The sequence below is a fragment of the Dama dama genome, chromosome 22, assembly GCF_033118175.1.
Source record: "Dama dama isolate Ldn47 chromosome 22, ASM3311817v1, whole genome shotgun sequence".
Taxonomy (NCBI): Eukaryota; Metazoa; Chordata; class Mammalia; order Artiodactyla; family Cervidae; genus Dama; species Dama dama.
In genome coordinates, this window is record NC_083702.1 from 4,328,147 (window position 1) to 4,350,308 (window position 22,162).

The 22,162-nt window shown below is 45.9% G+C and overlaps 1 protein-coding gene across 1 annotated transcript in view; it reads right to left on the reverse strand.

The window, feature by feature from the left end:
• Positions 1-21,587, reverse strand: part of ATXN10 (ataxin 10) — a 140,143-nt gene extending 118,556 nt beyond the window's left edge. The window contains exon 1 of the mRNA XM_061124340.1: positions 21,336-21,587. Within this exon, the coding sequence (XP_060980323.1) occupies positions 21,336-21,451 (116 nt within the window). The 5' untranslated portion in view covers positions 21,452-21,587. The remainder of the gene's footprint in view (positions 1-21,335) is intronic.
• Between the last annotated feature and the right edge of the window lie 575 nt (positions 21,588-22,162).

Sequence of the window (22,162 nt, forward strand, 5' to 3'; positions counted from 1 at the left end):
GACTCAATGGACATGAGTTTGAGCCAACTCTGAGAGATAGTGAAAAACAGGGAAGCCTGGCATGCTGCAGTCCATGGGGCCGCAGAGCCGGACACAACTCAGCAACTGAGCAAACAACAAATAACAGACTACACTAAATAAAAGCACTGTTCTTAGGAAAACTGGGTAACTGATATTCCAAGCATAGAACAATCAGTAAGTTCAGGAACTACTCCAAATAAACAATTTCCAATGCTACACATTTTCTGTGTGTCATACACAGGCCTCTATTACACCATGCCTCTATTACACTTTCAGCCAAAAGAAAAATGTTTAACTGAACTAAAGTCAATCAAAAGACTCCTGACACACAAATAACTATTAACAACTCCTCAAGAGTAATCCTGGCAGCATCTATTCCACACACAATAGTTTACATTTTTGATACAAAGAGAAAATCAATGGGGCCTGTGATCACGTGGATTCCTGCGAGCAGCAGGCACTGGCAGTCCTCTGGGTTTATTCACACATGCACCCTCCACCAGAATCCCTCCTCATACCACCCCCACCCCAGCCTCTGCCTGGAAGAAAGAACCCGGGGGCTCCTGGTGGAACTCCTCAGAGTATTGTACGCTCCCCTGGAATTCAATCCATAGCATGGAATAACACTTCTCCACATCGGATTACATTCACTGATCCGGTCCACCACCCCAGCTGGACTAGAGATCCCAGAAAAAGAGAAGACCTTATTTTTTCTGTACCTCTAAGGCCCAGAGCTGCACTCACTAATTTGCATTTGTTCACATTTAAAACAGAGACAAGACTAGTCACATCTTCAGAGTGGCATCTCACTGCTTCACAGGCTCCCCACAGAACAAACACTTACGGAGCGTGTGCTCTGAGCCCGCAGTCAGGCGCCAGGCCTGGCGGGACCAGTACTTTGCAGCAGCAACCAGAACCAGGTAAACACCCAGGAACCAGCTCAACTCACCCATTAAGAAACCCACACCCCTGGGCCCAAACACTTGGGAAAAAGGGTCATATTTTAAGATGTAGGCTTGGTATTTAAGAAACAGCTAATTTCTTCTTCCCTACTACATGATACAGTGGGTAAGCTTAAAGGGGGAGAGAAAGGAGAGGCACTGTAACCCAATTAACTACAATTTACATTTCTTGAAAGCAGAGACTATTTCTTAGATGTCTGCATCCCTCTATAAAGGGTGAAAGAGGGGGGAAAAACCCTTTTCCTCCAGAGACATACAATAAATAGCTACAGATCTTACTCACCACATTTTAATGCACTGTAATACACAACTTTCATCAGATGAGGACAAAGAAAGCTCTCCATGAACAGTAACCAGGAGGAAAGCATTTGACTCTCTCTACCTTCCCCATGGCCTTGAATGGAGGCTATTTGGCAGCACAGATACAAAGTGGTCCTAAGGTACTCTGTCTGCAAATTCCACATTCACTGTCAAGACGGCACAGCTAAGGATGTGTAATGATTAACGACAGTGAAATAACTAGTGAAGATCAATCGTTTGTATAAGTGTTATTTATAATAAAAATTGCTGTCATTTCTGCTTCAACCAAACTAACACAAAATATTCGCAAAGACTTTAAAAGGCTTAGCTACCTCATTCACAGAAAGCCGAAAGTGCTTAGAAAGACAATTAAAATCCAACCGTTAGACATTCCTTTTAGATAGGAATGCATACCCTGAAGACAACTTAGAAATGAAATGTTACATTACAGCACAAAAACAGCCTCTGAATTATACAAACGGTAGAATTTCATTTCCTTCAAGTTTGAACAGATCTATAGGTTTAATCTTGGCAAGTCCCGTTTGAGTAAAATTAAAGAAAACTACCGGTGATTATGTGTAGCAGTTTAGAGAGGCCTAACATACTATCTGTACACACATCTTACAGTTAATTCATCAGTGGGACCTCCTACTGAAAAGGAAACTAACTGCTTGTCACTATAACACTACAACTAAGAATTTCATCCTTGTTAAAAGATTTATTCTAATACCTGAGATTTAATTAAAAATTGGCACACGTGCTTTAGAGTAGTTTAACCACTGTCACTGAGGAAAACTATTAGAACACACACAAGTTCAGAGATTAAAATAACAACCACTGGTTGTTATTTAAAACCATAAACCTCTTACTGATCTGACTGCATTAGGAAGAACCAAAACAGAAAATAAAAACATCTCTAGCTCCTATCAGAAACAGTCTACACAAAAGTCTGAAACTCATTTTTGCAGACCTCAAAACTCTCCTTTATACAACTGTCTTCCCCTCTTCTGTCACAACAAGGACTCTCAAGCTGTCCCTGAGACAGAGCTGCAGGGCTGGCAAACTTTTTCTGCAAAGGGCCAGAGAGTAAACATTTCAGGCTGTGAGGACCTGATAACTCTGTCCCAACTGCTCCGCTGCTACAGGGTTAGGGCCGTCAGAGACAGCATCCAAATGAACACACATAGCTGTGTTCTAGTGAAAATCTTCCTATGGACGCTGGGATTTAAAGCTCACATCATCTTCATGTATCACGGAATTCTATTCATTTATTCTCCCCTACCATTAAATACGTAAAAATCAGTCTTAACTCAAAAACCATTAACATAAAAAAAAAAAAGAAAAAACAGGTGGCGGGTCAGTTTTGGCCTACAGATCAAAATTTGGCTCTGACCCCAGCTCTGAAGGGTTTCAAATAAATGTCCTCTCCTCATCCCCCCAAAACTCCTGACTCCTCCTCCAGTGTCCTCACCATACTCAAAACGCATCTCTCATCAGAACAGACTCTCCCATGCATTATACCAAAGAAAGCAAGCAAAGAGAATGCGGGATGCCCAGAAGTAGACAGGGTGTCCAGAAAAGAATTGCACGCAGAGAAACCTGGCGGATGGCAGGGCTGGCACTAAAGGTCCCGAGGAGAAGGCCAGACTATTCTAAAAAAGGTGCTGGAACAACTATCAGTCATATGGGAAAAAAAACAGAATCGGAGCCTTAAGTAAAAAGTAACTCCATTTGGATTTAGGAATATATGTTAGACACAGGCTCTGCAGGCCACTGAAAGGACCACCCACCTGATGAGAAGCCAGGGAGGGTTCTGATCAGAGTGACCTGCTTTCACTTTTAAAGGATCCCTCTGCTATTCTGTAAACAACTGATCACAGCAAAAGAAAGAAAAGATACACGGAGATCAGTTAGGACACTCTTCCAGGATGCAGCTGGGAGAGGAGGGGACAGCGGTAGACATAATAAGCAGAGACCAGACTCTGAATATATTCTGAAGATGGAGTCAATGAGATTTGATGAGAAATTATTATGAGGGGCATCTGAGGAAGCAGAGTCAAGGATGGTGCCAAACTCTGACCCAACTCCAGACTAAGCAATAAATGGACGGATGTATCTGCTGTTTACTGAACTGGAGAAGACTGCTGTAAAGATATTGGGGGAGGGGGGATATCAGGAGTTCAGTTTGAGGTTTGCTACATCTGAAATGCCTATTAGAAGTACAAGCAGAAATGTGGCGTAGGCAGATGAACATACAAGTCTAAACATCAGGAGAAAAGTCCAGCTACAGAAAGTGTTAGAGCTATCACCAACTCTAACCAAACCCAAAGACTGAAGGCAATCATCACAACAGCACAGGTAGGTGGGGAGAATTCTGAGGGACTGAGCACTGGACCTCAGAGAGAACAGCCAATAAAAGAGAAGAATCAGAAAGGGTGGGGTTCTAGAAGCCAAATGAAGACAGTGTTCCAAGGAGAAAGAAGTGATGAGTGACGTCAACCAGCAGAGAAGATGAGGATTTTAGGTGAAGACCAAGGGGCTTGGCAATGTGGAATGGGTTCAAGAGAAACGGGAAACTGTAGCAGATGAATATAAAAAACCCTCAGAGAAGTTTATATAAATGGGAGAAAAAAAAGAGGGAAATGGGGGAGAGATTCTTCTTAGGATGGGAAAAATTACAGCAGATTCAGCAACTGATGAGAATAATCCAATAGAAAGGGTAAAACGGATGATTTAAGAAAGGGGGGGTGAGGTAAGAGAATTGTTGGAGCAATGTATGCAAAAGGGAGAGGAATATGTGCAGACCTGTGGAGGGGGGGCTGGCATGTGGAGAAGGGCAGTTCACCCACAGTACCTGAGGGAAGGCGAACTATGGGGACAGACAGAGGCAGCAGGGTGGAGAGGAAAGCGGGAATTCCTGGAAACATAGGAAGCTGAGAATGAGGATGAGGGAGAACCAGTGGAGACTGAGGGAGAACCAGTGGAGACTGAGGGAGAGCAAAAGGCATAAGCCAGCTGACCAGGAAAGCGGAAGGGTCAAACAGACCAGGGCAATGGCACTAAATCCCTACACAAGGTCAGTGATCATCAGTTACAGAAAGACCAATCAGTATGTTGTTGCGTTTTTCTCCATCCTTGTTCAGTTATTTGGGTGCAAGTGGAAAAGCAGCAGCAAACTGGATTTAACTAGAGCTAGAGTTTTGCCAGCAAAGTGTAACAAAGAAGAGGAGGCAAGGGAAGTGAGAATGTATACAAAGAAATGCTTTATCACTGATCCATAGGTCTAACCTGGATTTAGGGATACATGATTATAAGGAACAGAAGGGACAGAGAATAGGAAGGAGTAGGATCAACAGACTGCGTGTCCAGCGGGGAGCTGAAGACTTGATGGAGTAGGGGACACAGAGAGAGACAAGACAGAACAGGCAGTCAGAGCGGGACTCTTGGAATCAAGACTGCGGAGGGCATGCAGCCATGGTTAGTCACAAGGCCTAGGTAGCACACGCAATGTGTGGTTAGACAGGGGGAAGCAGGGGAGGCAAGAGGTGTTCAAAGTCAAGAAATAAAAGGTCAGGGTAATGAAAAGGATCGTCTGTGTAAACACTACAATAGCCAAGACTTGAGACGGGAGAAGCAATGCAGTCACAGTGAACCAGTTAGATTCTTCAAGGGATGAGAGTGAAAACCTGAACTTTTAACAGTAGAAGAGATTGTCTATGAGCTATAAACTCTGATGGCATGATATGGAAAGTTGCAGAGATTATGGAGGAAAAAGTTCTGAAAGCAGCAATGACAGTTACCTTCACACCTACACACCTTCGAGCTAAGCAATACACGGGATATAGGAGAACACAGCCCACTTGAAGGACATTCTGGGAAAGGTTTGTCCTTAGAAGTGAGCCCTATTTCACCTAGATCAAGACGATGACAAGACTGTCCAGAGAGGCTGAAGACACAGGGAATTTTGCACATGGTTGTGGTTTAGTCACTCAGTCGTGTCAACCCCATGGACCGTAGCCCACCAGGCCCCTCTGTCCATGGGGATTCTCCAGGCAACAATACTGGAGTGGGTTGCCATTTCCTACTGCAGGGGATCTTCTGACCCAGGGATCGAACCCAGGTTTCCTGCATTGCAGACAGCCTCCTACATTGCTGGCAGATTGTTTACTGACTGAGCCATCAGGAAAGGCCCTTGCACATGGGAAGGGTTTTAAAAGTCGAGGAGTCAAAAAGGTTCTATACAAAGTCTTAAGGGAACCAGTGAGTAATAGAAAACCTAGTTTCCTATATTAATTAGAAAATCAGCTTGTAAATGTGTAGCAAAAACCCTGCTGAAATTTTACCTTTGAATGGCACCGAAACCACAGGTCAACTTGGGGACAAGTGATGTCTCTGTGTTACTGAGTTTTCCTATCATATCACTGTATAACCATCTAATCTCTTTTGATAGTTTTATAATATTGTCAGTGAGGATGACAGCCACTTGTACTTAACTGTGCTTATGCCATGCCCAGCACCTTGCTAAGCACTACATACACACACTCCTCCATGGCCATCATAAGTGGATCCCTCACTTACAAACTGTCTTTGTTACCAAATGCAAGTCTGCGTTCCCAATGCACAGAGACGCCAGGCAATACCAAAACTGTCAGAGTCTGGAGCAGAGACAGGTTTATTGAGGGCAATGCAAGAAAATGGGTGGCTCACGCCTCAACAACCCCAAGTTTTCAGCAAAGCCCTTTTCTAGGAAAGGTGAGGGAGGGGCACAGTCAGTTGTTGCAAGCTTCTTGGTGTCAGGTCACAGTCAGGAGCAATGCTCCTGTAAATCTACCAAACGAACGTTATTCTCTGTTCTGACAAGAAAAGACAAGGTCCCAAGACACAACTTTCATCCTTCCTGGTCCTGGCTAAGAGAAGGCGCCCCAGTGGAACCAGGACCACTAACAGTAGCTCACTGACAACTGGTTGCTTGTGGGAGGATCTCATGCAGCCCCGACCAATGGCCGAGAGGGAACCAGGACCACGAGCGGGGGCCTGCTGACAGCTGGCTGCTTGGGGGCGGGCCCCCCGAGGCACAGCAACAGTAACCGGCTCCTGGTGAGGGGGTCGGGTCACCTGTGCACAGCAGCAGCCCCGGCTAAGGTCTGCGCTCAGTCACGCTCCATTACACTCTTAGCTCTAATGGGACTTCTCTGGGCTTGTGGCCGTCAGAAGTTGACTCAGCCTGCAGTGGGCCCCAGGGTTCCTCTGCCTTTGAATGAGTGTCCTTGCCCACAGTCCAGTGACCACACCCTCTGGTCCAGGGACCACTACAAAAGACTAGGAGGATGAAAAGAGCTGAGAAACTCTCCTCTGAGGGCACAGTGGGTCACCATTCTAACCTTATTTATTTTGATTTGCTGGCTCAAACTTCTTCCTGTCTGCTTTGTCCATTTAAGATAATTGGATGTGCGGGGTGGCTCACACTGACCACATCTGTATTTTGAAGCTGAGTCAGAACACCTTACCGACTGGTTCCGTGTGGCAGTCCAGCTCATGGCACAGGTAAAAATAAAGGGAACTGTCACCACACTCCACACAGTTCTGTTTATAGTGCTGCATAATTGACGTTCTCTCTCAGCACAGCTGATCTGAGTCATGGTTGAGTCAAGACAGCATGAGGCCCTTCACTAAGCTGACAACTCATGGGGGTCTTGAAGGGGGCTTCTTCTGTGTTGTGGGTTTTGTTTGTTTGTTTCGGCTGTTGTCTTTGGTGCAGCCAAAGACTTGCTGGCCAGAGGCTCAGTTGTGTTTGGGGAAAGCCTGTGTACATGCAGATGACTGGTTTATTCCGAGTTCTACATTATGCCGGCCTCTCAAGTGCTCAACAGTCCTTTTCCCTATGAATGTTAGTCTACGTCTTGATGCAAGCAATGAGGGACACCAAAACATTTCTGACCTCTACGACCCTCTGTCACATCTGATGCTTTATACCTCTCTTGCCAGAGCCCTTCCTATGCCGACTCCAGGAAATTAACTATTTAAGGAAGTAATAAAAACACAACCAAGGGCTCATTCTGTGCTAGGTATTAAAGGAGGCCCTGAGGACACAGAGGTGTAAGAAGCCTGCCCTCAGGTTTGGGCTTATTCTAGTGGATAGGTAGGTGATTAAGTGATCACAATACTCTACTGCAATTCTCTGAAAGAGGTAAGAGGAACATAAGGCAGAAGCACCCAGGTCATAAGGCAGAAGATCTAAGGTCATCTGCAACTCAACTGCGGCATGATGGAGACCAATGCACCTTGTGGTGATCAGAGCCGCTATGGGACAATCAGTGTCAGGACAGGGTGACCGGCATCTGGAGAGAGAAGGAAAGAGCCAGACTCAGGGCAGCCTTGGGCTTCCCAGGTGGCTTAGTGGTAAAGACTCTGCCTGCCAATGTAGGAGGTGAAGGAGACCCGGGTTCAATCCCTGAGTCAGTAAGAGCTCCTGGATGAAGGACACGGCAACCCTCTACCGTACTCTCGCCTGGAGAATCCCATGGATAGAGGCGCCTGGTGGGTTGCAGTCCATGGGGTCGCAGAGAGTCAGACATGACTGACCACACACACAAGCAGTGTAGCCCTATGTGTGGGTCACATGCAAAGCTGTGCACCTCCAACATTAGGAGGGAGACAGGAACTTCAGAGACGGGACCTGGCCCACAGTGCTGGCCAGCATGGTGACCAGTTACACGAGCTCCCAGTATCGCTAGGATACAATCAAGAGAAGGAAGGCCTGACCTTAGGCTGGGGTCACTGGGGAAGAAGGCAGAGGAAAGGTCAACATGATTATACAGGGAACAGTGAGCCCCAAAAGGCAGAAAACGCAACAAATCTCTCAAGGTGAACCAGCAAACTAAAAGTTCACAGAGAAAATCTAACCCTAGGAAAATCCGGCCTTTCCTCAGCACTCTCTGTGACAACCCTTCAGACTGTGTGCTTCCCAACCTTGCAACTCTAGAAGGTGCTGGGCCAAGCCCGAGTCGAGGACACAGAACTCCATCAGGGAGCACAGAAAGGATCGGGGTGCCTCAGAGTAGGCCCACAGAACAAGCACTTTGAGATTCTCAAGCTAGCAAACCAGCAGGCAAAGAAGACGTGCCGACACTGGAGGGGTAACGCCCCTGATTAGCATGCAGAGCCAGGGCTGTGATGACACGCGGCGGGCAGGGAGGAGTGGGTCTGAACTCAGGGTTGGATGGGCTGTCTCTTGGCTCCTCTGTGTCCAGGGATAACAATGAACAGGCGGCAGCAGCAACCACACGCTGACAAGAGCAAGGCCACCCAGGGCTCAGCCCCCTCGGCATCAGAGCCCAGGGACATGCTGGAGAGTCGGGGAAGATCAGACTGGAAGCTGGAGTCGGGAGCTGACTGTCCACTAACGGCCTCAAGGACAGGCTGCACCAGAGGGACCGGACTCACTGCTCCAACATGCCTGTGAGGCCTCTTCCTTAAGACTCCGAACAGCTTTGGCCTCCAAGAGTCCGAGACTGAGGAGAGTGTCAGGCAAGAGGTCTCAGGAGAAGGGCAGACTGCAGTAAACGCTCATGGTGTCCCTCATCGCACACCCTTGGCCCATCTAGTTAATGACCCAAGGGGCAATTCTCATGACCCCTGTGCTCAGACAATTCAGAGGTGCCCCCCACGGATCCCCAGCGGGGTTGAGCCCCAGCTGCCTGCAACAGCCGCCACTGAATACGGCATCCTTACGTCAGCTATCTCTCCTTCCACACCTAGCTTCCCCTCTCCCACACTTCTGATTGCTGGGGCTTGCCTACTGTTAAATTACTTCACCCAAGTTCCTACCTCAAATTCTACTTTGGAGAAAAAACCCAACAGATCAGGTATACAAGGAGGCATTTATAAAGATGGTCTCTACAGTGCTGTTGGAGTTACCAAAAATTAAAGACAAATCCAAATGCCCAACAGTAAGAAAAGGTACATAAATGATGATGTAATCTTATGACCGTACACTCTACAACAGTTGAAGCTAATGATATAGCTCTCTATGTATGAAAACTGGTAGCACTCGAAAACAGAGCAAAAATTAAAGATGCAAACTGAAGCGTATAGAGCGTATAACGTACCATGTAACATGGGGACGGCGGGGGCGGGGGGAGGCGCGAGGAGACTGGAGAGTGAAACAAAGAGCCCCTACCCACCACATCCACCGCCGCGTAGTCATACCCTTCTGTGGCAGCAGGGCAAAGGCCAACAGTGTTGCTAAGAGAACACACAGGTCAGAGTACACACTCTCCTCCAACAACACAAGAGAAGACTCTACACATGGACATCACCAGATGGTCAATACCGAAATCGGATTAATTATATTCTTTGCAGCCAAAGATGGAGAAGCTCTATACAGTCAGCAAAAACAAGACCAGGAGCTGACTGTGGCTCCGATCATGAACGCCTTATTGCCAAATTCACAGTTAAATTGAAGAAAGTGGGAAAACCACTAGACCATTCAGGTATGACCTAAATCAAATCCCTTATGATTATACAGTGGAAGTGACAAATAAATTCAAGGGATTAGGCCTGACAGACAGAGAGACTGAAGAACGATAGACGGAGGTTCGTGACATTGTACAGGAGGCAGTGATCAAGACCATTCCCAAGAAAAAGAAATGCAGAAAGGCAAAATGTTTGTCTGAGGAGGCCTTACAAATAGCTGAGCAAAGAAGAGAAGCAAAAAGCAAACAAGAAAAGGAAAAATATACCCATTTGAATGCAGAATTCCAAAGAATAGCAAGGAGAGATAAGAAAGCCTTCCTCAGTGATCAACGCAAAGAAATAGAGGAAAACAACTGAATGGGAAAGACCAGAGATCTCTTCAAGAAAATCAGAAATACCAAGGGAACATTTACTGCAAAGATGGACTCAATAAAGGACAGAAATGGTATGGACCTAACAGAAGCAGAAGATATTAAGAAGAGGTGGCAAGAATACACAGAAGAACTCCACAAAAAAGATCTTCATAACCCAGATAACCACGATGGTATGATCACTCACCTAGAACCAGACATCCTGGAATGTGAAGTCAAGTGGGCCTTAGGAAGCATCACTATGAACAAAGCTAGTGAAGGTGATGGAATTCCAACTGAACTATTTCAAATCTTAAAAGATGATGCTGTGAAAGTGCTGCACTCAATATGTCCACAAATTTGGAAAACTCAGCAGTGGCCACAGGACTGGAAAAGGTCAGTTTTCATTCCAATCCCAAAGAAAGGCAATGCCAAAGAATGTTCAAACGACCGCACAACTGCACTCATCTCAGTTCAGCTCAGTTCAGTTGCTCAGTCGTGTCCAACTCCTTGTGACCCCACGAACCGCAGCACGACAGGCCTCCCTGTCCATCACCAACTCCCGGAGTTTACCCAAACTCAGGTCCATTGAGTCAGTGATGCCATCCAACCAGCTCATCCTCTGTCATCCCATTCTCCTCTCGCCTTCAATCTTTGCCAACGTCAGGGTCTTTTCAAATGAGTCAGCTCTTTCCATCAGGTGGCCAAAGTATTGGAGTTTCAGCTTCAACATCAGTCCTTCCAATGAATATTCAGGACTGATTTCCTTTAGGATGGACTGGTTGGATCTCCTTGCAGTCCAAGGGACTCTCAACAGTCTTCTCCAACACCACAGTTCAAAAGTATCCATTCTTTGGCACTCAGCATTCTTTATGGTCCAATTCTCACATTCATACATGACTACTGAAAAAACCATAGCTTTGACTAGATGGACCTCTGTTGGCAAAGTAATGTCTCTGCTTTTTAATATGCTGGCTAGGTTGGTCATAACTTTTCTTCTAAGGAGCAACCGTCTTTTAATTTCATGGCTGCAGTCACCACCTGCAGTGATTTTGAAGCCCAGAAAAATAAAAGTCTGTCACTGTTTCCAACGTTTACCCATCTATTTGCCACAAAGTTATGGGACCAGAGGCCATGATCTTAGTGTTCTGAATGTTGAGTTTTAAGTCAACTTGTTCACTCTCCTCTTTCACTTTCATCAAGAGGCTCTTCAGTTCCTCTTTGCTTTCTGCCATAAGGGTGATGTCCTCTGTATATCTGAGGTTATTGATATTTCTCCCAGCAATCTTAATTCCAGCTTGTGTTTCATCCAGCCCAGCGTTTCTCATGATGTACTGTGCATGTAAGTTAAAGAAGCAGGGTGACAATATACAGCCTTGACATACTCCTTTTCCTGTTTGGAACTAGTCTGTTGTTCCATGTCCAGTTCTAACTGTTGCTTCCTGACCCACATGCAGATTTCTCAAGAGGCAGGTAAGGTGGTCTGATATTCCCATCTCTAAGAATTTTCCACAGTTTGCTGTGACCCACCCAGTCAAAGGCTTTGGCATAGTCAATAAAGCAGATGTTTTTCTGGAATTCTCTTGCTTTTTTGATGATCCAACGGATGCTGGCAATTTGATCTCTGGTTCCTCTGCCTTTCCTAAATCCAGCTTGAACATCTGGAAGTTCACAGTTTATGTACTGTTGGAGCCTGGCTTGGAGAATTTTGAACAGTACTTTAGCATGTGAGATGAGTGCTACTGTGAAGTCGTTTGAACATTTTTTGGCATTGCCTTTCTTTGGGATTGGAATGAAAACTGACCTTTTCCAGTCCTGTGACCACTGCTGAGTTTTCCAAATTAGCTGACATATTGAGTGTAGCACTTTCACAGCATCATCTCTTAGGATTTGAAATAGCTAACTGGAATTCTATCACCTCCACTAGCTTTGTTCATAGTGATGCTTCCTAAGGCCCACTTGACTTCGCATTCCAGGATGTCTGGCTCTAGGTTAAGTGTGAGTGATCACACCATCATGATTATCTGGGTCATGAAGATTTTTTTTGTACAGTTCTTCTGTGTATTCTTGCCACCTCTTCTTAATATCTTCTGCTTCTGTTAGGTCCATACCATTTCTGTCCTTTATTGAGCCCATATTTGCAGTAAATGTTACCTTGGTATCTCTAATTTTCTTGAAGAGATCTCTGGTCTTCCCATTCGATGGTTTTTCTCTATTTCTTTGCATTGATCACTGAGGAAGGCTTTCTTATCTCTCCTTGCTATTGTTTGGAACTCTGCATTCAAATGGGTATATCTCTCCTTTTCTCCCTTGCCTTTTCCTTCTCCATGCCTTATGAAAGCCTTTCCCCCCTGAAACCCACTGAGTCCCAGAAGGTATCAGTATTTCATACCAATACATCTCAAGGGGGTGAGGAAGACACTCCCCAAACTCAAATTGTTTACAAAACCATTTCTGTCACTCTGCACAACCACCCGTCTTACCCAGATGTCCTGACGAGCCACGATAAACCACCTCTGCCCCACACAAGCAGCATGACATCACTGCGAAGTGAGACTCCAAAAGCACCCTTCCACTGCACTCTTCAGTGGACAAGGACCTGAACTCTCCAGAGCCACGTTACTGCCCGCACCCTTCCAGGATTACTTTCCTTTTTTCCTAGATTTGGTCCCCAGCACTTCATGAGTATCAGTCACCTCAGCCCATCTCAGGCTCTGGAAATACAGAGAGAGCACTGTCTGGCATGGAGGAACACATGGATCAAAACCCGACTCACTCTGAATGTACCAGTTCCCTCTTCTCTTCTTGGAGGAAATTTGACAATTCAGAAACATTGTTTTATCAGTGGTAATTCTCAACTAGGAAGCAGAAAAGACCAGTGACATTTCCACAAAGTTCTTCCACCATGCTGGCTGAGATTCAGCTCAAGTAAGTTCTTCTGGGCATGGCAGGGAGAAGAATAATTTTACACACAGAAAACAGATATAATGGACAGTGAATTACACAGATGGCTAGGATTTCATAAATATGTCAAATCCAGGCAACCCATCTGGCGAGAGCATGTTTCCCTCACTTCAGAAAATTCCCTAATGCTCCTTCCCAGTCAATCCCCAGCCTCCTGCGACAACCACTGTTAATGCCTTCATTACCAGCCAGCGATACAGAGAAGGTCAGCTCTGCGGAACTGCACAGACCCACAGAGTATGCAGTCTTTGTCTGGCTTCCCTCACTCAGCGCATTCTGAGATCCATCCACACTGTTGTGTTTACTGGGGGGGGGTCATTCAATTACCAGGCAGTTTAGTCATCCTCCCACTGACGGACATTTCAGTAGGTTCTAGTACTTGGCTATTATCAATAAAGCTGCTACAAGCACTCTTTCACAAGTTGTGTGGACATATATTCTAAGATAAATACCTAGGGTTATAGGCAGGAGTATGTTTAACTTTATAAAAAACTGTCAAAGCGTTTCCCAAAGCGGGTGCACCATCCATGCTCCCACCAGCAATGGACAAGACCCCCAGCTGCTCCACATCCTCACCGAAAGCTGTCAATCGTCTTAATCCCAGCAAACCTAATGAGTCTGCAGAGGTATCTCATTATGGTTTTACTAGTTTGTAACAGTTTTACTGAGACATAATCAAACAAAGCATACAATTCATTCATTTAAACTACATAATTTTATCAATTTTGGTATATTACATTAACTTCTTAATTGTGGTAAAATATGTATGCATTAAGGGCTTCCCAGGTGGTGCTAGTAGTAAAGAACCTGCCTGGCAAAGCAGGAGACATAAGAGATGTGGGTTTGATCCCTGGATAGAGAAGATCGCCTGGAGGAGGTAATGGCAATCCACTCCAGTATGCTTGCCTGGAGAATTCCATGGACAGAGGAGCCTGGTGGGCCACAGTCCACAGGGTCACAAAGAGTCGGATACGACTGAAGTGACTTGGCGACAGTAGCATGTATGTATTAGGTTAGAAAAAAGTAACAGCAGTTTCGGACTGTGAATTGTAAATCATTATAAGTAGGGTCAAACATCTTTATTAATCAAAATAGGAACCATTACAATCAACACATTTTTACCAATGAGAAATGTTTATTCCTGTAGCATAAAAATCTGTACTTCAGGATTCGACGAACTCTTGGAAAGCATCTTCTGCCTCCTGCTGGTTGTGGAAATGTTTTCCTTGCAGAAAGTTGTCAAGATGCTTGAAGAAGTGGTAGTCAATCGGCAGAAGGTCAGGTGAAGAAGAGGTAGTCAACTGGCAAAAGGTCAGGTGAGTACGGCGGATGAGGCAAAACTTCATAGCCCAATTCACTCAACTTGTGAAGCACTGGCTCTGCGATGTGGGTCAGGCAGAGTCGTGGGAGGAACTGGGCCCCCTCTGCTGACCAACGCCAAAGCAGGCGTTGCGTTTTCAGTGCATCTCATCGGTTTACCGAGCACAGTTCTCAGATATAACGGTTTCCCTGGGATTCAGAAAGCTGTAGGGGATCAGACAGACAGCAGACCACCAAACAGGGACCATGACCTTTTCTGCTGCAAGTGTGGCTTTGGGAAGTGCTCTGGAGCTTCTTCTTGGTTCAACTACTGAACTGGTCACACCAGCTGTTACATAAAATCCACTTGTCATCACACATCACAATCTGATTAAGAAATACTTTGTTGCCGCTGCATAAAGAGAAGACAACACCTCAAAACCACAATTGTATTATTTTTGGTCAGCTCCTGAGGCACCGACTTAGTGAGCTTTTTCACTTTTCTAACTTGCTTCAAATGCCCAATGCCCACAGAATGGTCCACGCTGCGTTCTTTGGCAACCTCTTGAGTAGTTGTAAGAGGATCAGCTTCAATGAATGCTCTCAATTGGTGATTGGCACCTTTCAATGGCCTGCCACTACATTCCTCATCTTCAAGGCTCTCATCTCCTTTGCAAAACTTCTTGAACCAACCACCACTGCACTGTATGTCTGGTAGCAGTTCCTGGGCTAAATGTGTTGTTGATGTTGCCAGTTGTCTCCACTGCTTTACGACACATTTTGAACTCGAATAAAAAAAAAAAAAAAAATCACTTGAATTTGCTTTTTGTCTAAGATCATTTCCACAGTCTAAAATAAATATAAAATAGCAAGTAATGTCATTAGAAAAAAAATAAAGTGAGAAATGTGTATTAAAATGATGTACAACACAACCAATTTAAGAATGTATTCCAATATCAAACAACAAAGTTCAACAATGCCAAACCAAATTATTTTCCATTCTGAACATTTTTTAGTATAGAATTCAGTGGCTTTAATTATATTCATATAGTTGTACAAACCTCACCACTGATTCCAAAAATTTAGTATCCCAAACAAATTTGTAACTATTAAACAATAACTCTTCCCTCCCCCGCATTCCAAGTAAATTCTAATCTCCTTTCTGTCTATGAATTTGCCTATTCTTAGTTCTTCACAGAAGTGGAATCATACAATATCGGTCATTTTATGTCTGGCTTCTTCCACTTAGCATGTTTTCAAGGTTCACCCCATTACAGTATGTACCAGTACTTCATTCCTTCTTATGGCTAAACAGTACTCCACTGTATGTACATATGACATTGTAGCCATTCACCTGTTGATGGACACTTGAGTTGTTTCCATCTTTTGGCTATTATGAATAATACCTCAATGAAAACGGGCCCACAAGTATCTGTTTAAGTTTTTGCTTTTAATCCTCCAAGGTACATACATACCTAGGAGTGGAACTGCTTGACTGTGTCCTATGTTTAGCTTTTTGAGGTAACACAAAATTTGTTTTACGTAATAGCTGAACCCTTTCACATTCTCCCCAGCAATGTGCAAGGGTTCCAAATTTTCCACATCCTTACCAACAATTTTTTTCCTTTTTTTTTTTTGGTAACAAGCCATCCTAAAGAGCATAGAGTGGAGTTTTTAATTTGCATTTTCTCAATGATTAACGATGTTGCGTACTTTTCCATGTATTTGTTGGCCATTTATATATCTTCCTTTCTAAACCAGATTTATTTTCTGCCCAATTTTTTTACCAGATTGTCTTTTGTTACTGAGTTTCAGGAGCACTTTATATATTTTAAGGCAAATTCTTTATTAGGTATATGTGTTGTAAATATTTTCAGTCTATGACTTGCCTTTTCCATCTTCTTATTGGTATCTTTCGATAGGCAGAAGTTTTTTTAATTTTGATAAAGTGTAATTTGATAATTTTTCTTGAAAGGTCAATATTATCTGTGACCTGGATAAGAAATATTTGTCTACACACAAGATTACAGATTTCTCCCATCTTCTAAACATTTTATAGTTTAAAATTTTATGTTTAGGTCTACAATCCATGTGGAAATACTTTTGTGAATGGTGCAAGGTATGGGTCAAAGTTCATTTTATTTCATTTAGATATCAAGTTATTCTACCACCATTTTTTGAATGAAATTGTTTTTAGACTGATTTTGGTTTGGAGCTTGCACATAGTTTGGAAATGGTCTTAACATTCCTTATGTGACATTCAGCATTCAATGACGAGAAGACCAGATGACTACACACAAGACAGAAACTGACAACAGATACTTATCAGGCACATTCTCTAAAATAAGCATAATTAATATGCTTAAGAAAGTAGATGACTATGAATTTCAACAGAGCAATCCATTTAAAAATCAAATAGAAATTCTACAAAACTCAAAACTGCCTGAAACTAAGAATACAATAGACAGCACATGAGACACAGCAAAAACCAGAACAGAGAACGAGAAGACAGGAGGAAACTTTCAAACCAAAGCTCAGAGAGAATCGGAAATACAGAAAAGAGGCTTTGAGATACACAAAATACAGTGAAAGGTTTAACATATGTGTAATTAAATTCCTTGAAGGAAAGGAAAGAATGAGAGAGAAGCAACAGCTGAAGAAATACTGGCTGACAATTTCCTAAACTGTTCAAAGACATCAAATTCAAAAGGCATGATCCAAACAGGGTAATTACAAAAAAGCCAAAAAAAAAAGAAAAAAAGCCAACTATATCTGTCCTCATGGGCCTTCATTCTGGAAGAAGACAGAGAATAAATAAGAAATCTCTATGAATAATTACACAGTATGAAGAATCTAATAAGTGCTTTCTTTAAAAAAAAGAAAATAGGGTTTATAAGGTAAAGGGTCTCCAAAGCATGGAGGGGAGGGAAGCATCTGCCCTGTTACACAATATACACAAAGCCTGGAAGGAAGAAATCAGGAATATACTTTAGACTAAACACACATTAACAAGAAGAAAGAACCACACTGACAGAAGCTTTAAAAAAATTTACCAATACAAGTATGGAACAAAAAGACTACACACGCACCATGAGTAACTGTGCTGTGTGCTCAGTCGTATCCGACTCTGCGCGACCCCATGGACTGTAGCCCACCAGGCTCCTCCGTCCATGGGATTTGCCAGGCAAGAATACTGGAGTGGGCTGCCATTTCCTTCTCCAGGGGATTTTTCCCAGTCAGGGATGGAACCCAAGTCTCTTGCATCTCCTGCATTGGCAGGCAGATCTTTACCGCTGAGCCACCTGAGAAGCCGCATAAATAATGACTTACACAAATAGCAGTAATTCCACAAGCCTTTGTTAAGAACCTACAATTATCAGACTGTATGCTAGATGCTAGGGACCCAAGGAACGTGATATGCTCACTTTACTCAACAAGCTTTTCAGATGGAAGAACAATAATGTATCAGTTTAAGGATGAGAAGATTTATGGAAAGCAGTACCCAAACGTTAAAACTAGTTCAAGAATACTCAAGAATCCTATAGAAAAAAACACAGTAGCATTACTCAACAGAACTTTCTGTGATGATGGGAATAATCTGTATCTTCCTGGTCCGAGAAGGTACCATTAGCCACGTGTGGCTACTAGTACTGAAAATGTGGCTGAGACAAGGAACGGAATGATTAATTTTACTTACTGCTGATTAATTTCAATAGCCGCATGTGAGCAGCTGCATGGACAGTGGAGGTAGAGTTATCACCTGGCTTTACACTGAATACAGGGGAGCTTCCTGGTGGCTCAGACAGCAAAGAATTCGCCTGCAACGCAGGAGACCTGGGTTCAATCTCCGGTTTGGGAAAATCCCCTGGAGAAAATAATGGCAACCCACTCCAGTGTTCTTGCCTGGAGAATCCCCATGGACAGAGGAGCCTGGCAGGGCTACAGTCCATGGAGTCACAGTCAGACACAAATGAACGACTAAGCACATTGCTACATAATAAATGAGCCCCAAACTGAGCAATTCATGGTTTCATACAGGTCAGACTCCCTCATCAACTTGTACAAACAACTGTGGGCTTGGCTGGGACCAAGGATCTGCTTCCAGGATGGTCCTCACACGGCTGCTGGCAGGAGGCCTCAGTTCCTCACCGCACAGACCTGTCTAGGTGGACCCCTGAGTGCCCTCATAACACGGCAGATGGCTTTCTGGGAGCAAGCGATCCAAGAGAGAAAGCAATGAGGAAGCTTCAGGGCCTTCTGTGCTCAGAAGTCACACCCTGTCACTTCCCCCACATCTGTTATTTAAAAGCCAGTCACTAAATGCAGCCCACGCTCAAGGGGAAAGGTCAAATTCCTTCTTACTTTCCTCAGTATGATTCCGCTGTATCTTGTGTTTTTCACTTTGCTACTGTGATGCCTCATTCTGCTTCACTTTATGTCCCACGCAGCCTCTGACACCTCCGCCCATCCTCCCTCTGGGTCCATCAGCATTGGATGGATCTTCGCAGAGCAGCTGGCCTCTGGAAACCCTGAGACCCTTCTGAGGGGCAACTAGTGATTTGCTCAAAGACATGCTGAGAAGCAGAGGCAGAACCAGAAGCCTGTCCTCACAAACCCTCATCAAGCGCTCTCTGCACCACCACATACTATCTGCCTCCTGATTCCAAGACCTACACATCAGGTCACCTTTCCTGGCCTTCAACTCTTCCTGAACTAGAACAGAGTTCCTGCCAGCCCCAGGAAAAACTCAAATCAAATATGGGATGCACCTTCACCTCTTCTCATTCTTCCCCAGCAATCCAACCAGTCCCTGAGTCTTGTCCATTCAATCTGGTAAAGATGTTTCAATATCTATCCTACCCATCCCCATAGACAATACCCTAAATTCAGGCACTTTTCTCTTTCTCTTGGGCTTCTCCATCAAGTCATCTGCCTCTAGCCTCACCCTAATGTATCTCTCACAATGGCAGCCAGAGATTTAATACACAGATTTGCCAGGCCATGCCCTTAATAGAACCTCCCACTGTTGTTCTGTTCAGTTGTTAAGTTGTCTCTTTAGAACCCCATGGACTGCAGCATGCCAGGTTCCTCTGTCCTCCACTCTCTCTGCAGTGTGCTCAAATTCATATCCAGTGAGTCGATGATGCTATCTCACCGCCTGCTGCCCCTTTCTCCTCCTGCCTTCAATCTTTCCCAGCACCAGGGTCTTTTCCAATAAGTCAGCTCTTCACATCAGGTGGCCAAAGTACTGGAGCTTCAGCATCAGTCCTTCCAATGAATATTCAGGATTGATTTCCTTTAGGGTTGACCGGTTTGATCTCCTAGCATGGTTCCCCATAAACTCCCCTCACAGGAAGCAGAGTCAGGAAAGGCCTTGTAAACTGGCTCAGGCCCTTGAATTTTATCCTTCAGCTTATAAAAAGGAACTTGATATTTGACTATGTCCTCTGTACCAGATGCCTTATCTATGTTATTTCATTTAAACTCAGAGACCATGCAAAAAATCAGCACACTGTTCCTCTGCACATACTGTTCTTACTAATTAGCCCTCTCATCTGTAAGCCTAGAAGCCATAGTAACCTAAGGCCTTTCCCAGCCCACAAATCTCTCCACCAGATCCACAGTTCCCCCAGCTCCATCATCTCTTCTTGGCTAGACCCTCTTACAATTTGTTTACACGGCAATTACCCTAACCTGCTTGAAAAAAGGGAAATCACGTTCATCTTTGCACCTTCGGCCCTAGCAAAGAACCTGCTTCAGAGCAGGTCCCCAGTGAAGGCTGATGACTGGTTGACTAGAAGGAGAGCCCATCATGGTATAGCTATCCTAAGCATCAACGCAATCAACAAATCTCTCTGAGGTATCGCATCAATTAACTTATCTCCCAAAAAGGCAGGAGCAGTGCCCAGGGCTCTTGACACTCTTTGAATTGCTCCACACTCACTGTGATTTGGGGCAGAAGTGCTCAGACCGACTGAAACTCTAAGACCATCTAGCGTTCTCCCACACTCCCTCTCCTCTTTGCACATATTTCTGCGATTCCAGAGCAGGGCTTCCCAACAACACACTTAGGGAGAACCATCCGTCAATGTGTGAAGGGACAGTATCAGCTAACTTGATTTAATACTACGTGTCAGCTATGTGCCAAGGACTTAATATGCATGAGTTCACTTAATCTTGACAAACAACCTCACCAGCAAAGTACTGTCCAACCTCATTCCTATTAAATAGACACAAAAACTGAGGCCCAGAGAAGACTAGAACAAAATTAAACAGGCACTGACTGGAGATATCAGGTACTTTGTATTTTCACGTGCTTTATTTCATTTATTCCTCTGTACAATTTAGCAATGAAGTCGAGTATTACATTCCCATTTTTAGGCAGGAAGTCTTAAGGCTTGGAGAAATGACACCATAACGCACCGCTTGTAGGGCTAGGAGCCAAATCCAGGATCTTCAGACTCCTAGGCACCTTATACAACGGAGATCTGGCCCTTCTGTGGCAGAGTCGGGACTGAAGTGGCCACGGTGCAAAGCGGGGCCACCAGTGGGGATGCAAAGCCTGGGCTCACAGGACGAACGGAGTGACGCGGCCTCCCACCTTGCACATCTGCAACGTCTGTCTCCCCCACCTGCACGTTCTGCTGCCTCTGGGGGCTTGCCAGTCTGTTCCAACCAGGCCGAGGAGACCACCTTGCACGTTACCCGGGCGCCATCACCGCGGCTCAACTAACCCAACAGGCAGGAGGCGGCGAAGGGCTCGCTTGGATCGGTCCCCCTTCCTGTGCCCGGCCTCACGCCCGTTCTGACGAGTGGGAAGCAGGTGTCACCCCCGCCCCCCAGCCCGAGGCCCTCTGGTGAGGCGCAGAGCTGCCACCCCGCCGCCGCCGCCCCGGGAGGAGGGGGCGCCCCCGCCCCGCTCCCGCCAGCCCCCCCGGGCCGCCCCTGACGCCCGCGCGGTTACCGATTCCGCTGCTCTTTGAAGAGCGCCGTCAGCGCGCGGAGAGCCTCCAGGTCCTGGATGGGCGCGGGCATCATGACGCCCGACAGCCTGCCGGGCGGCGGCCTGGGCGCCGCCATCTTGCCGCTCGCAGCTCGGGCCGAACGGCCGACGACGAGAAGCCGGAGGAGGAGGGGCAGGAGGGCCTGCGGGATGGGGTGGAGCGCGGGCTGCTGCCTCCGCACGCCGCCGCCGCCGCCGCCTCGGCGCCGCTGCAGCCCGCGGGCCCTGCCCGGAAAGCGCGAGAGCACGCGTCCAACGATCGCCTCAGGCCGGAGAACGCGACGGCGCGGCGAGGGGAGGGGGGCGCGGGCGGAAGTCCCGCCTGCGGGGAGGGGGGCGCCCACCGGAAGTTCGCCCTGTGGGGAGGGGGCGCAAGCGGAAGTTATGTTTGAGGGGGTGGGGACGTCAGGAGGGCGGAGGGTCCCGGAGGAGAAGTCGGAGGGGTGGGGGTCGGGCCCGGGACGGAGACACCCTGAGCGGGGAGATGGGGGCAGAGGGGGTCTCCATGGGAGCGGGTGTGGGGGACAAGGACACCCTGAGGAGGAGATGCGGGCAGACTGGGGTCTGCGCAGGAGAGGATATGAGGAAGGCTGGGGAGGCCTGCGGAGGCTCCCCTGGAGGAGAAGGCTGAAGACCTCGATCCTGCGGTCGGGAGGGTTGATCAGGGCTCACACCGACCCCCTGGGAGCTGGAGCAGTCTGGGTCCATCTTGCAAGTCTCAGTCCCTGGAAGCTCAGTTCCCAGTTCTTCAGTCAGTTCAGTCGCTCAGTCGTGTCCAACTGTTTGCT